This window comes from Nyctereutes procyonoides, unplaced genomic scaffold (assembly GCF_905146905.1).
Source record: "Nyctereutes procyonoides isolate TBG_1078 unplaced genomic scaffold, NYPRO_anot_genome, whole genome shotgun sequence".
NCBI lineage: Eukaryota > Metazoa > Chordata > Mammalia > Carnivora > Canidae > Nyctereutes > Nyctereutes procyonoides.
The window spans coordinates 6,350,378-6,363,654 of NW_026575155.1; the positions used below are offsets into that span (position 1 = coordinate 6,350,378).

The window sequence follows — 13,277 nt, forward strand, 5'->3', positions numbered from 1 at the left end:
CTGACATGAGCCTGCATCCCACCCGGCAATGGGATGTCTGATAAGGGCCTGGTTATTCTGCAAAGCTCGTCTACACTGTCCTTCCTCTCTGAGCTCTTCCTCTTTCCCAGACCGTAAGGCCTCTGGCATCTGCAGCGAGTCCAGCCGGTGCAGGCTGCATCCTGACAACAAGCCAGGGGACAGGTGTGAAAGCGGTGCCACCCTGGCAGGAGAGCTTGCTCCTGCCGAGGAATCAGGGTGCAGAGCCCTTCTCGGGGTGCAGAATGACCAAGAGGCTGCTTCATCAGAAAGCATTTTGTGGCAACACGGTTTCAGCTCTCTGGGGGCGCTGCCCTGGTCCCAGAATCAGTGATGTGCTGGGCTCAGCCGAGGGGTGTCCCTCGGGGTCGCTGGACAGCTTCCACCCCTCCCGTCACCATCACCTTACAGCCCTGAGTGTGACTCTCCCTGCCGATGGGCACGAAGGCACCAGGGTCTCCGTGCACGGCAGGTGCACCATTTAGGAGTGCTCTCTGGTTATTGATCCTGGGACACCCCCGAAAGAATTTAGTTTGAAAAAGGAAATGAGGTTTTCTTGCTGCGGAAGGTGTCTTATCAGCTCTTTTTAAAAATTCAGTTCAGCTGAACTTGCGAGGTGTGTGTTGGCTCACTGTTTCCTGTTGCCACTTCTCCAGATACCAGCTGGGCTAAAGAACAAACAAAAATAAACGATATTCTGCAGCAAAAATATTTGGTTTCCTACCCCTTCTCCTGTCTGGCTGTGGTGCACTTCACCTTCAGAATTCTTTTTTTTTTTAAGATTTATTTATTTAGTCATTATATATATATATACATATATATATATATATATACAGAGAGAGAGAGAGGCAGAGACACAGGCAGGGGGAGAAGCAGGCTCCATGCAGGGAGCCCGACACGGGACTCGATCCCGGGACTCCAGGATCACGCTCTGGGCCAAAGGCAGGCGCCAAACCACTGAGCCACCCAGGGATCCCCCCCCTTTTTTTTTAAGATTTTATTTATTTATTCATGAGACACACACACACAGGCAGAGACACAGGCAGAGGGAAAAGCAGGCTCTATGCAGGAACCCCATGTGGAACTTGATCCCAGGACCCCAGGATCATGCCCTGGGCTGAAGGCAGGCCCTAAACCGCTGAGCCCCCCAGGGATCCCCCCTTCAGAATTCTTGCTTTGCCCTCCGCTTGCTACCATCCCATCCACTTTACCAGGGGCATCTTGAGATGAGATGGCTTATTCTTTAGGTCCGTTTGCTAGAATCTTTAACCATCTCCCCAAAGTGTCTTTTACTCTGCCCTCTTCTCATCTTTCTGTTGCTCTTAAAATACTTAGAGCGTCATTCTTGCACGCAGCCCTGGAATTCTCTTCAGGCCCATTAAGGAAGCGAGGACTCAGAGCTGTGGGTGCAAAGAAAAGTTGGATCCAGGAAACGTCTGCGGTGGATCCTCAGTTGATTACAGTCCTTTTGTTTCACTGTATCTCAGGGAAGTTTATGCTCAGAGTTACAGCGTTGTTGGTTTTTTTAAATGTTATTTAGAGACAGAGAGAACTTCAGAGTGTGGTGGGGGCCCACTCCGCGCTGACCGCAGAGCCCCACGCAGGGCTCGATCTCATGACCCTGAGATCATGACCTGAGCTGAAACCAAGAGTCAGACACTCAACCGAATGAGCCACCCAGGCGCCCCTAAAGTTAATAGTGTTATTTGAGCTGTGATTTACATGTCCTAAGGTTCACCCATATTTAGCAAAAACAATCAACGAGTTCTAGTAAATTTACAGAGCTAGCTGCACGATGGCCACTTAATTGTAAAACCCATCCGTAATCCCCAAAGTTCTCTGATACCCATGTGCAGTCATTCCCCATCTCCACCCCTGACTCTAGGGAAGCACTAACTTATATTCTGTCTCTATGCATTTACCTGTTTTGCATATTTCATATTAATGGGATCACACCACGTATGGTCTTTTGTGTCTGGCTCCTTTCACTGAGCATAATGTTTTTGAGGTTTATCCATGTTGTAGCAGGTGCTAGGACTTTGTTCTTTGTTATTGCTAATTATTCTATTGGGTAGATATACCGTATCTTGTTTACTTGTTCTCCAAAATTTTACCTTTCTGGGACATTTGATGCTCACAGAGTTACCATTCATATATGTGTGTGAGTGTATCTGACAAGCAGAGTGAGTAATTTATGTACTGATTTGAAAATGGATGTTTAAAAAATCTTATCCTCATTGCACTTAAAAAAAAATATGTTAAGGGGCACCTGGGTGGCTCAGTGGTTGAGCAGCTGCCTTTGGCTCAGGGTGTGATCCTGGGGTCCTGGAATCAAGTCCTGCATCAGGCTCCCCATGGGATGCCTGCTTCTTCCTCTGCCTATGTCTTTGCCTCTCTCTCTGTGTTTCTCATGAATAAGTAAATAAAATCTTTATTTATATCATATATATATATATATAATGTACAATGTATTTAAAATATTTCTCTTTTCTGTTTTTAGTTCCCAAGAACATACTCACAGCGATCGATCCAGCCATTGTTAATCTAAAACCTTCTTTGAAGCAGAAAGATGGTGAATATGGTAATTTTTATGGCTTACTACCAGCATTTCTCTTTAAGTAAAGGTAAACAGCCCCACGTGACCATAGTCGGGTGCCCAGTGGTTGGAATGAAAGGGGATGTCAGGAGGTGAGCTGGACTTACCAGCTCCGACAACGGCAGTGCTGTGGCGATCAGTTGCAAATGGTGGCCGACTGTGTTGCTTTTCAAATTATAAGTGAAATAAATCCTCCTTCCATTCCCCTCTGATTTCTTAAACAAAATATCACTTGGAAAAGGAGATCTGCTCAGAAACAGATTTGGGGCTCCTGGATTATATGATGATCTTGTTGGAAAGAAGACTCCACTGGGAACCTGGGTGAGCCAGACCCAGGCTGGACCTGAGGGCTTCCAAACACATGCCACCTCCACCCTCGGTTTTCACTGGGCTCTTGTGAATAGGAGGGGGATGAACATTTTGGTGTGTTAGTGTGTGTTTTTTTTTTAATCAAATCTAGAATGGAATTCAGACCCTTGGGGCTCCTGATGGAAATTCCCAGGTTTCTGTAGAACTTCTAAGATATTGCACTTAGTGTGTTCAGAGGTTGTTTTATGTTACTTTTATTACATATTTGAGGTCTTTGGGCCCTAAGTATAAGATTAAATATTCTTGACGTGGAAAATAAGAAAGCAGCAAGAAATAGAACTCGCCCCTCATCTCAAAGCTTGGCGATAACTATTGTTAATGCTCTGTTAATGTTCTGGTTCCCCCCAAGCCTGCTCTCTGCCAGCCCTGCTGCTCTTTCTAACAGGGTTCCCCCCTCGACCCCATGAATATCCTGGTCCCCCAGCAGTGGAGGCCCAAGAGCTCTGGGCCACCTTTTCTTAGACCTGTATGATATCCCATGGGGCCCCCAGAATTTTCAGGCTGCCCATCAGGAGCTCACTAAGCTCTAGCACAGCAATGTAACCAGGCATCTGAAACCAGACCTGCCCTGCATTTTGCTGTTATTTCCAAAAAAGTAGCCCTGCACAATCTCCCTCCATAATGTCCCCTCCCATCTCATCGATGGTCAATAGCACACACAGAAGCTCTGTGATTAGGTAAACCATTATCATGCCTCCCAGAGGTATGATGAGTCTGTTGCTCTTAGGATGGGAAAATCCATTTGTCCCCTTCTGTAGTAGGGTGGATGAGTGGCCCTTGAAGTTGGAACCAGCACATTTTAGAAATTCTAAATCCCTGGTATTATTTAATATTTTCAAAGACTATTTACTAAATGCTTTTCCTGGCTTAGCCTTCTGTAATTCAGTCAGAGGCCCATTTATTTGATTTTTATGACTTTTTATTTATTATGGCAGTCCTGGGCTGGGAGCAGAAGGCATACTGTGAACAGTTGTCATTAATCGGTTTTGCGTTTTGTTATGAAACAGGTATAAACTTTGACCCAAGGGAACCGACGCTTCTGAGGAAAGATGGAGTTATTGTTAGCAATTCTCTGGCAGCATTTGCTTACATTAGAGGTAGGTCAATGGATCGAAGTTCCTAGAATGCTAACGGCTTTACTGAGGTCTTACTAACAGATGTGATGCTTCATTATAACAGCTGAAGAAAAATGACCTTAAGTTTGACTCAGCAGCTGGGGGCTTGCTAAGATCTGGGAACACAGAGGCCTGGACTCAGATACAGTTCCAGCCAGGCTACACACGAGAGAACACACATGGGGAGGAGGCAAACAGATAAAGTCACACGCCCAGGAGTTGGGTTCCATGAGTATTTTCTGCTTTGAAAAGTAGGAACCTGAGGAATGCATTCCCCAGCTCTCAAAATTTGGGAAGGGCAGAGGATTATTGAATCCCACCCTTGGCTGGAAGAAAATGGAGTTAAAAGATCACTTAGTAAACAAAATGGGTCATGCTCTGCGAAGGCAGCATCCCCTCCTGAGTCACCAGCATTACTTCTCACAGTTGCCAAGTTTTCCCTGATAATCCTCCCCCCAAGGATCAGTCAGATGCAGCCCTCCTTACCTGCAGGGCCAGAACTGCTCGTCAGTGAGGGGATGGCATCTACCATCTTTCCTCACCTGCCCTGTCTGCTCACTTTAGCGTAGACCGGATTTTTGAAGTGTCGACTCTGCAAGTTTTGGCAATGCACGCCTGACTCTGTTCAGGGAGGCCAAAACCTCTGGGGCCTTTGGTTAGATTGGTACTAATATACTGCATTATGGCATTACTGCTCATGGCGTGCCAGGGCCTTCCTCAGAGGAAAATAAAGGTGTAAGGAAACAGCCCAACACAGGAAATCGAAAGTCTTGGGATCCTCTACGCTTCCATCGTCTTCCCGCATCCATAGTCTTCCTGTTTGTGGTGTCGTTGTTGGCTTCCCCTAAAAATCTAAAAATTTGAAGGGAGAACCCTTCAAATCACTTCAAGCACACTTCGATTTGTTGCTGTTCCTGATAACATGCATGAGGTCTTTCCCTTCCTTAAGTATAAAAGTGGAGTGTGCCTGAGGTAGAAGACACAGGAAGGAGGCAAGAAATAGAACTCCCCCCTCATCTCAAGGCTTAAACATAACCATTGTTAATGTTCTATTCTTCTGGTTCCCCCACACCTGCTCTCTGGCAGGCTCTGCATCTCCCAGCCCACCACTCTTTCTAACAGGGCTCCCCACTCTGGACCCCATGAATATCCTGGTCACCCAGCAGTGGAGGCCCAAGAGCTCTGTGCCACTCTTGTCAGAGTTCAGAGATGTAAGGATTTTTATTGTCGAAAATAACCCCATATTTTCAAAGTCCCTGGATTGCCCCCTGGAGGAGAAGCATCATGAACATCCTCCAGGGAATAATGATTAACCAGAAGCAAAGATGAATTTGCTCGTTGAGCTGTGGCCATGCTGGGCCTCATCAGTTCTTCTTGACAACTGGGTTGGTCAGCTTGGGCCGCCATGACAAGACACTGTAGGCTGGCAGCTTCAACAGCAGAAATTCATTTTCTCACCGTTCTGGAGGCTAGAAATCAAGGTACCAGCAGAGTCAGTTTCTGGTGAGAGTTCTCTTCCTGGTTTCTAGACAGCTGCCTTCTCATATGAGAGGGAGAAAGAGAAATAGAGAGACAGAGACAGAGGAGGGGGAAAGAGAGATTAAGGGAGGAAGGGAGAGAGAGGAAGAGAGAAGGACGGAGGGAGGGAAGAAAGGAAGGAGGGGGAAATAGGGAGAGAAAGAATGCTCTCTGGCATCCCTTCTTATCTTTTGAAAAATTATTTATTCATGAGAGACACACACACAGAGAGAGAGAGAGAGAGAGAGAGAGAGGCAGACACAGGCAGAGGGAGAAGCAGGCTCCATGCAGGGAACCTGATGTGGGACTCGATCCCAGGGCCCTAGGATCACACCCTGAGCCAAAGGCAGATGCTTAACTGCTGAGCCACCCAGGCATCCCATCCAGCATCCCTTCTTATAAAGACACTGATCCTGCTGGATCAGGGACCCCCCTTAATGACCTCACTTAACCTGAATTACCTCCATATAGAGCCTATCTCCAAATATGTTGGGGGGTAAGCCTTCAACATATGAATTTGGGGGGGATGCAATCTAGTCCATAGCAAAGACCCTGAGCAAGAGGACTCTGTTCTCCCATTCTGCACATAGAGAAGCTAAGAGTCCTAGGAGTTGAGCCATTTGCCTGAGGCCACAGTGTGGATGCCAGCCGGGCCACGATTCAGACTCAGCAGATCCAAGACCCCTGCTCTGGTTTCTCTGACAAAGGATGCCCTTCAGGATCTTGAGGGATGGACATCATCTGAATTACTCCCTTCCATCCTTGGCAGTCCTTTTGCACACTCATTACTCCCAGAAATCATACAAAGGATTTATTCATTAGCACCCATCTCTCTGCTAGACATTAACATCTTAAGGGAAAATGTTTGTTCCTTAGTTATTTGTCACACCCAGGGCCCAGGACAGGCGGGCACAGGATGCATGCCCAGTTGGTAGCTAATAGATGAGTAGATGATGAATTTTCATGTGGTGTCATGAGCTGTCCTGCATCTTATTATCACCCCGTGTTTGCTATTTATAGGTAGTCAAAGAAATGCAAGGACTTCATAGCCTGTTACTTGGTTTTATTGAGGATTGATTAGGCACATCCATCCCCAAAAGGCATGAGGAGGAGGCTTGTCTGAAGAAGAAGCCACCACCAGGAGCAGCTGGAGCTGAGAGTGAGCAGGGCAGGTTCTGGAAAAATCAGCTTCATATTCAGTAGATTGGTGAATCCAAAAGGACATTTCCCCAGGTCAGGCTGCAAGTGGCTTTGACACATTGGCACTGTCACATACACATGGGGGACAAGTGGACTGGAAACCAAAACGAAGCAAGGAACTTGTCCCAGGATTTTAGAACACAGGGGTTGGCAAAAAGGAAGTGAGAATGGCCAGGGGTCTCTGACACCCATATTTCTCTTTTGGCCATTTCAGTGACCTGTACAGCTGTCCCCAATAGTGAGGCATTGTTTTAGCCATGTTTGAACTTTACCCTTATCCTAACCATGTAGACCTTGATCCTTCTAGAATCTAGATCATGGGTTTGAAGGAGCCCATAGAAAGATTCTGAAATTAGAGAAACAGAAAGGAGTGTGTGTGTGTGTGTGTGTGTGTGTGTGTGTGTGTGTTGGGTTTGGGGAAGGCAGCTTGTTAGCTGGCTCAGCTATCAGACCCTAGCAGACTGTGCTTAAGGAAGCTTATTTGGACAATCTTGCTCAGAACCTGACTCTCTCCACCTAATAAGTATTTCACCGACATCTGCTTGCTCTGTGTGTTTAGCCCACATCTACCTGCAAGCATGACTTTGGTGTCCTAATATTTCTGTCACTTGCCTCTAGTGCTGTCTTTGGCCCCCTGGGAGAGCTTGCTGTGGACTGTCTGGGTGCACGGGTTACCTGGGGTAACTAGGGTAGCTGGGGTCATGGGTCAGAAAGCAGAGCTTCTCCTGAGATGCGGAGGCATCGTTGTTTTATATGAAAGGAATTCTAGGCCACCAGACAAACCCACATTGAAATAGAAGCATAATAACACATTCCAAAGTCAGAGTTACATGATCCCCTGTCAGGGAGGATGATTGGAAATCAGCACCGCCTTGTCACATAGGTGTGGATTCTGATGTGTTCCCACGGTCTCTAATCTCTGGTTCCGTGACAGAAAGTTATGATCACATCCATCAGCACTGTCAGACCAGTGCCCAGTCTACTTTGTGCTTTCCCCCAATAGTAGCAGGGCCCCTGGAGGTGGAACCCTGGCCCTGGCCTCTCGGTGTCTTATTTGGACACAGTAAGTTAGAGCTGGAGCTCATGTTGGCTCCAGACCAGAGATCTAAGGGTCAAGGAGCCTTCAAGGCCACAGGCCTCCATTTAGAGAGGTTCCTGTGAGCTTACTACGGCTAATGAAATTAAAGTTGTTCAAGTAACCCTGTGATGAACCAGCTGAGGCTGGAGTGAAAACGCTATAGATAGCATAGTTTAAGATTCTGTTTAAGATTCTTTCTGGAATTCTGGGATCCCTGGGTGGCGCAGCGGTTTAGCGCCTGCCTTTGGCCCAGGGCGCGATCCTGGAGACCCGGGATCGAATCCCACGTCGGGCTCCCGGTGCATGGAGCCTGCTTCTCCCTCTGCCTGTGTCTCTGCCTCTCTCTCTCTCACTGTGTGCCTATCATAAATAAATAAAAATTTAAAAAAAAAATTAAAAAAAAAAAGATTCTTTCTGGAATTCTGTTTAAGATTCTATCTTTCTGGAATACATGATAGGAAAGGGGTTAGGAAAGCCTAAAGTGGTCCAATTGTTTCTGGAAAAACAGATGATGTGCCCCCAGTGTAAAGCAGGGGAGCTGTGCAGAGAGCCCGGGCACAAGCTCAAGGTCCCAGCCCCATAGTGGCTTTGGACAAGTGACACGGCTGCCTCAGGAGGGTCAGGCCCCTCACCTTCATTTTCCATCAAACTAAGACCTTGTGATTCTGTGGCCTCGAATGAGTTGAGTTCAGATGACTGGGAAGCCTTGCTCCAATGGGCTTTGCTAAGAGTTGCCGTGTTCTTCATCTTTGATCACTGGCTCTCATGGTGTAGACGTGGCCTAGAGATCGATCTCTTGGCAGGAGGCATACCTGAGCCAAGAGGCACCTAGAATCTGATACGTGAGAAGCTCTCCATGCAATACAATCCAGACCCTTACTTCCCAGGAGCAGAGGGAGAGAGGAAGAAAGCTAATGTACATTATGGAATCTCCACCCACAAGGCACCAAGCCCCGGACTTTAGATCCACAACCCCTCCTTCCATGCACTCAGCAGGTGTTTGTGTAATCCCTGCTCTACACTGGGTGCTGGGGATTTGGTCAAGAACAAGACAGTTGGGCCCCTGCCCTCATGGAGTTTTCATTCTATGGGATGAGAAAGGACAAAACATGCTCAGCGATTTGGTGACATTCCAGATGCTATGAGACCTACTGACAGGGGGACCTGACCCAACCTGGGGGTGGGGGCATAGAGGTCCAAACGAAAGAGGATAAAAGAATATTCCAGGCAGAAGGAACAGCACGTGCAAAAGAACCAAGGTGTGAAGCCATCTGGCTCTCCAGAATGGAGAGAGGCCCGTGTGGCAGGAAAACAGATGGAGGGAGGAATGTCTTTGGAGTTGAACTTGGGGAGGAGGGCAGGGATTGGGTCCTAGCAAGCTTTGTAGGCTATGGTCAAGATTTGATTTTTAGCTTATGAGAAGAGGGGAGCCTTTTAGTGGTGTCCAGTAGGGTGGTGATGTGGTCCAATGTGCATTTTTAAAAAAATTGCAGGGGCTACAGTGGGAAGATGCATGAAAGGGGCATGGGGTGGGGAGGAAATGGAGTAGGGCAGAGGTATCATTCCTGGTTTTCAGATAAGTTTATTCAATCGCAAGACATCTTAATGAAAATGAAAATTCAAGCCACTTGACAGGAGATATTCACAACATACAAACTGTCCAGTGGTTATTTTTAAGAATATATAGAGACTATATAGAATCTTTCTATAAGAGGAGAAGTGCAAACAACCCAACACAAAGAAAGGGGGGTACCTGACATGAGCCAGCATGCTGAGACGAGGGACTATGTAACCATCTGAAGAGGTAGACACCTGAAGGTGTAATGCAGGATCAGGGGAAATGAAACTCAAGACCCTAGTGAGATACGATGTTATACCCAGAAGACTAGAAAAAAACTAAAATCTGCTCCTAGCAGGTGCTCGAAGGAGATGTGGATTTGCAGGATTCCTCTGACGCTGCAGCCACTTTGGAAACCATTGGCCATATTTCCTAAAACTGACCTCCCTTAAACATCACCCAACTCCCTCCTAGGTCAGGACCCAAGAGAAACACCTGTATGTGCACATGAGGGACGTTTATAGGACTGGTGCCGGCTACGGCGCCCACATGGCAGGAACCTGACAATAAGCCAGATGCCCCGCCAGCAGGGGAGTGAATGAATAAAGCTACAGTAGAGTCAGGACAATGGACTAGTATAAGGCAACAGCATATTAAGTTAAAAACCCCAAAACATTAGGTCCCAAACAAGATCTGTGACGATATACTCTTTTCATAAATGTTTTTGGAATATATAGAGATGCAGTAAACTTATAAAGACACAAGCAAGGGGGTAATGACTGTGGAATTCAGAGGGTAGTTACCTTGTCGGAGGGAAGCTGGGAGGGGGAATGGACGGGCTGTTGTCAAGGCTCGAGAGGTGCCGATTATGGAATTCAAAATTATTCATTAAATAAACCAACATAAAGTAGGAGGACCGTGTAGTGACTGATGAGGAGGATGTGCCCTACCCTAAGGATTGTGATTAATTTAATTCAGTTCACCTAGAGTCATTAGAAAGGAAAGGAAGAAAGGAAGCAGGGAGGAAGGAAGGAGAAGGTAGCCTGCCTATCTGGGCAGAGCCAGATCTTGAGCCTTCCTCTGTCCCCGGCGGGTGAGGACCAGGTTGGCCCACTGCACAGCTGCTGGGAATGCCCGAGCTTCTCAGAGGATAGGAGGAACATGGGTGAGGATGGTTTCTCGGGAGCTAGACCATCATGGGAGTCTTTCCCTCTGGAGCTGGCCCTGTCCTGAACTGTGGGGGGCTGGAAAGAACACAGGTGGGACTCAGTTTCCCCACCCACAGTGCTACAGAGATGATGGCCGCAGGCATGGCTGTTGATGAGGCTCAAGGTTTATGTTCTCTGGGGGGGGCAGGAGGAGAGGGAAGTGGCTGCCTCCAAAGCCCACAGTAGGGTGCCCCAAGAGTGGGGAGATTGGGGAGGACAGAGGCTAGGAGGCTTGGGGCGGGTGGGGTGGGTGCAGCAGGGAGAAGAAGGGGACATCCAAAGAGACAAGAAGGGGGAGTGAAGTCAGGAGTGATGAGTCCACTCCCAGCGGAGGCTGTGATGTGTGGGCAGAGAAGGAGAAACATCTGTCTGGTTGCTTCAGAGCCTCTGGTCTTCCCATCATTTTGTGTTGTTGCTTAATGAGTTACTCCCACGTGTCAGCCTCATCCTCATTCCTCCTCCTCACCCAGAAAGGAAAACAGCCCTTCCTTGTCTCGCAAAGGATGCATGGCTGTGTTTGACCAGATCTTCAAAATACTGGACCCTTAGGAAAAACCTATCATTATTAGTAGCACTACAAACACACCTCGCTGCCCCTCCCCAAGACACATCCCTTTGAACTCAGACTTCTATGTCCTTTTCTTTTTTAAATATTTTATTTATGCATTCATGAAAGACACACACAGAGAGAGAGAGAGAGAGGCAGAGACACAGGCAGAGGGAGAAGCAGGCATGCCACGGGGAGCCCAATGCGGGATTCAATCCCAGGACCCCGGGATGATGCCCTGAGCCAAAGCCAGATGCTCAACCCCTGAGCCACCCAGGCATCTCCAACTCCTATTTTATATTTTGAGGGAGTATGCTGGATCATTATTTCCCAGAGAGGGAGTGCTCACCCCTTAAGGGGTGCATAATTAAAAAATGGGGAGAGTAATGCACAGTCCTTTCTGTGCTGGGTTAATATAAGGATTAAACCTATTAAGGACTTAGACCTGAGTATGTAATGTAGTACAAATTTGCATTGTTTCTATTATTATTATCATACCATCATTTGGATGTCAGAAAAACTACCAAAACTTTTATTTATATTTATTTTTTAGTCTAAAGAAAAGGAGCTTTGGGATGCCTGGGTGGCTCAGTGGTTGACGTGGCTCAGGGTGTGATCCTGGGTTCTGGGATTGAGTCCCACATCGGGCTCCTTGCGGGAAGCCTGCTTCTCCCTCTGCCTGTGTCTCTGCCTCTCTGTCTCTCATGAGTAAATAAATAAAATCTTTTAAAAAAAAGGGAGAAAGAAAAAGAGCTTTGTTAACATCTACTGTTTTAGTAATTACATAAATATATGTGTGTGTATATATATACTTTATCTATAAATTGATTTTTCACAATTTACTCCTGATGGCTAACAGTTTTTTGAGCATCTACCATGTGTCAGGAAACGTTCAGAGAGTGTTACAGGAATTAACAGTATAACAGGAAGCTGCTATTAGCTCCATTTTCCAGGTGGGGCGACTGAAGCACAGAGGGGTCATGTAACTTGGCCCGAATCACACAGCTAGTGAGTAGCACATCACAGTTTGCACTCCGGGGGTCCAGCCGCTGAGGCCCCCTGCCATGTGTCCTCTCATGTACATACCCACATTGACTATCTATGCTCAAAACCTTTTTTTTTTAAACTAATGAGGGTACAGGATCAGATAGATGAGGATGGTCTCAAAGACACTGCCTGGGACTGGCATTCTGCATTCGCTGCCGGTTCGGGCAGACCTCTGCTTCTGTGGGACTTTGGATTGGCGACATCTGACAGCTCCCCCCAGCTCCTGACCTGTCCTTTCCCCCACAGCCCACCCAGAAAGAGCAGCCCTGCTCTTCGTGTCCAGTGTCTGCATCGGTCTGGTGCTCACGTTGTGTGCCTTGGTCATCAGAGTGTCCTGCGTCAAGGACCTCAGGGATTTGCAGCTGGCGAGGGAGCCCTTGGTTCCAGAAAGTGACAAGGCTGAAGAAGACAGCGAGGATGAGGAGGGGGAGGAGGACTCCTCGGACTCTGACTTTCCAGGGGAACTGTCTGGGTTTTGTAGGACTTCGTATCCCGTCTACAGTTCCATAGAAGCTGCGGAGCTGGCAGAAAGGATTGAGCGCAGGGAGCAAATCATCCAGGAAATATGGATGAACAGTGGTTTGGACACTTCACTCCCAAGAAATTTGGGCCAGTTCTATTGAAAAAGAGATGCGTCTGGATGCGACCACACTTTGTGAAGAGGGAAGGATCCCAAATGCCCCTCTGGTTCTGTTTCACTTGTACCTTCTATGAAGGAATATTTGTCATGTCATCCAATACTGGTGAAGCCAGAAGCTATTAAAGGGACATTTCACACTGTTTACAGCACATTTCAAAATAAATTGGGAGGGAAGTCTTTGTTTTCTCTATTTATTTAAATTTATTGTTATACATGAATATAGAATGCCCGTTTATTGAGTGCTTGGAATGCCAGGCACTGCTCTAGCTGCTTCTCATGTAGTAAGTCCTTTACTACACCCCCCCCACACACACACACACACAGCTTCACGAGACAGGGCCATCATCCCACATGACAGATGAGTAAACAGGAGGTCCCTCTAC

The 13,277-nt window shown here is 47.2% G+C and overlaps 1 protein-coding gene across 8 annotated transcripts in view; it reads left to right on the forward strand.

Annotated features, from left to right (window-relative positions):
* The window catches only part of EVA1C (eva-1 homolog C), an 82,214-nt gene extending 69,143 nt beyond the window's left edge, over positions 1–13,071 (forward strand). For 6 of the 8 annotated variants that reach the window (XM_055313383.1, XM_055313379.1, XM_055313385.1 and 3 more), the window contains 3 exons: positions 2,519–2,599; positions 3,991–4,080; positions 12,501–13,071. In XM_055313383.1, the coding sequence (XP_055169358.1) occupies positions 2,519–2,599; positions 3,991–4,080; positions 12,501–12,877 (548 nt within the window). In that variant the 3' untranslated portion in view covers positions 12,878–13,071. The remainder of the gene's footprint in view (positions 1–2,518; positions 2,600–3,990; positions 4,081–12,500) is intronic. The other 2 variants (XM_055313380.1, XM_055313382.1) reach the window with 1 other exon arrangement.
* The last annotated feature ends 206 nt before the right edge of the window (positions 13,072–13,277 follow it).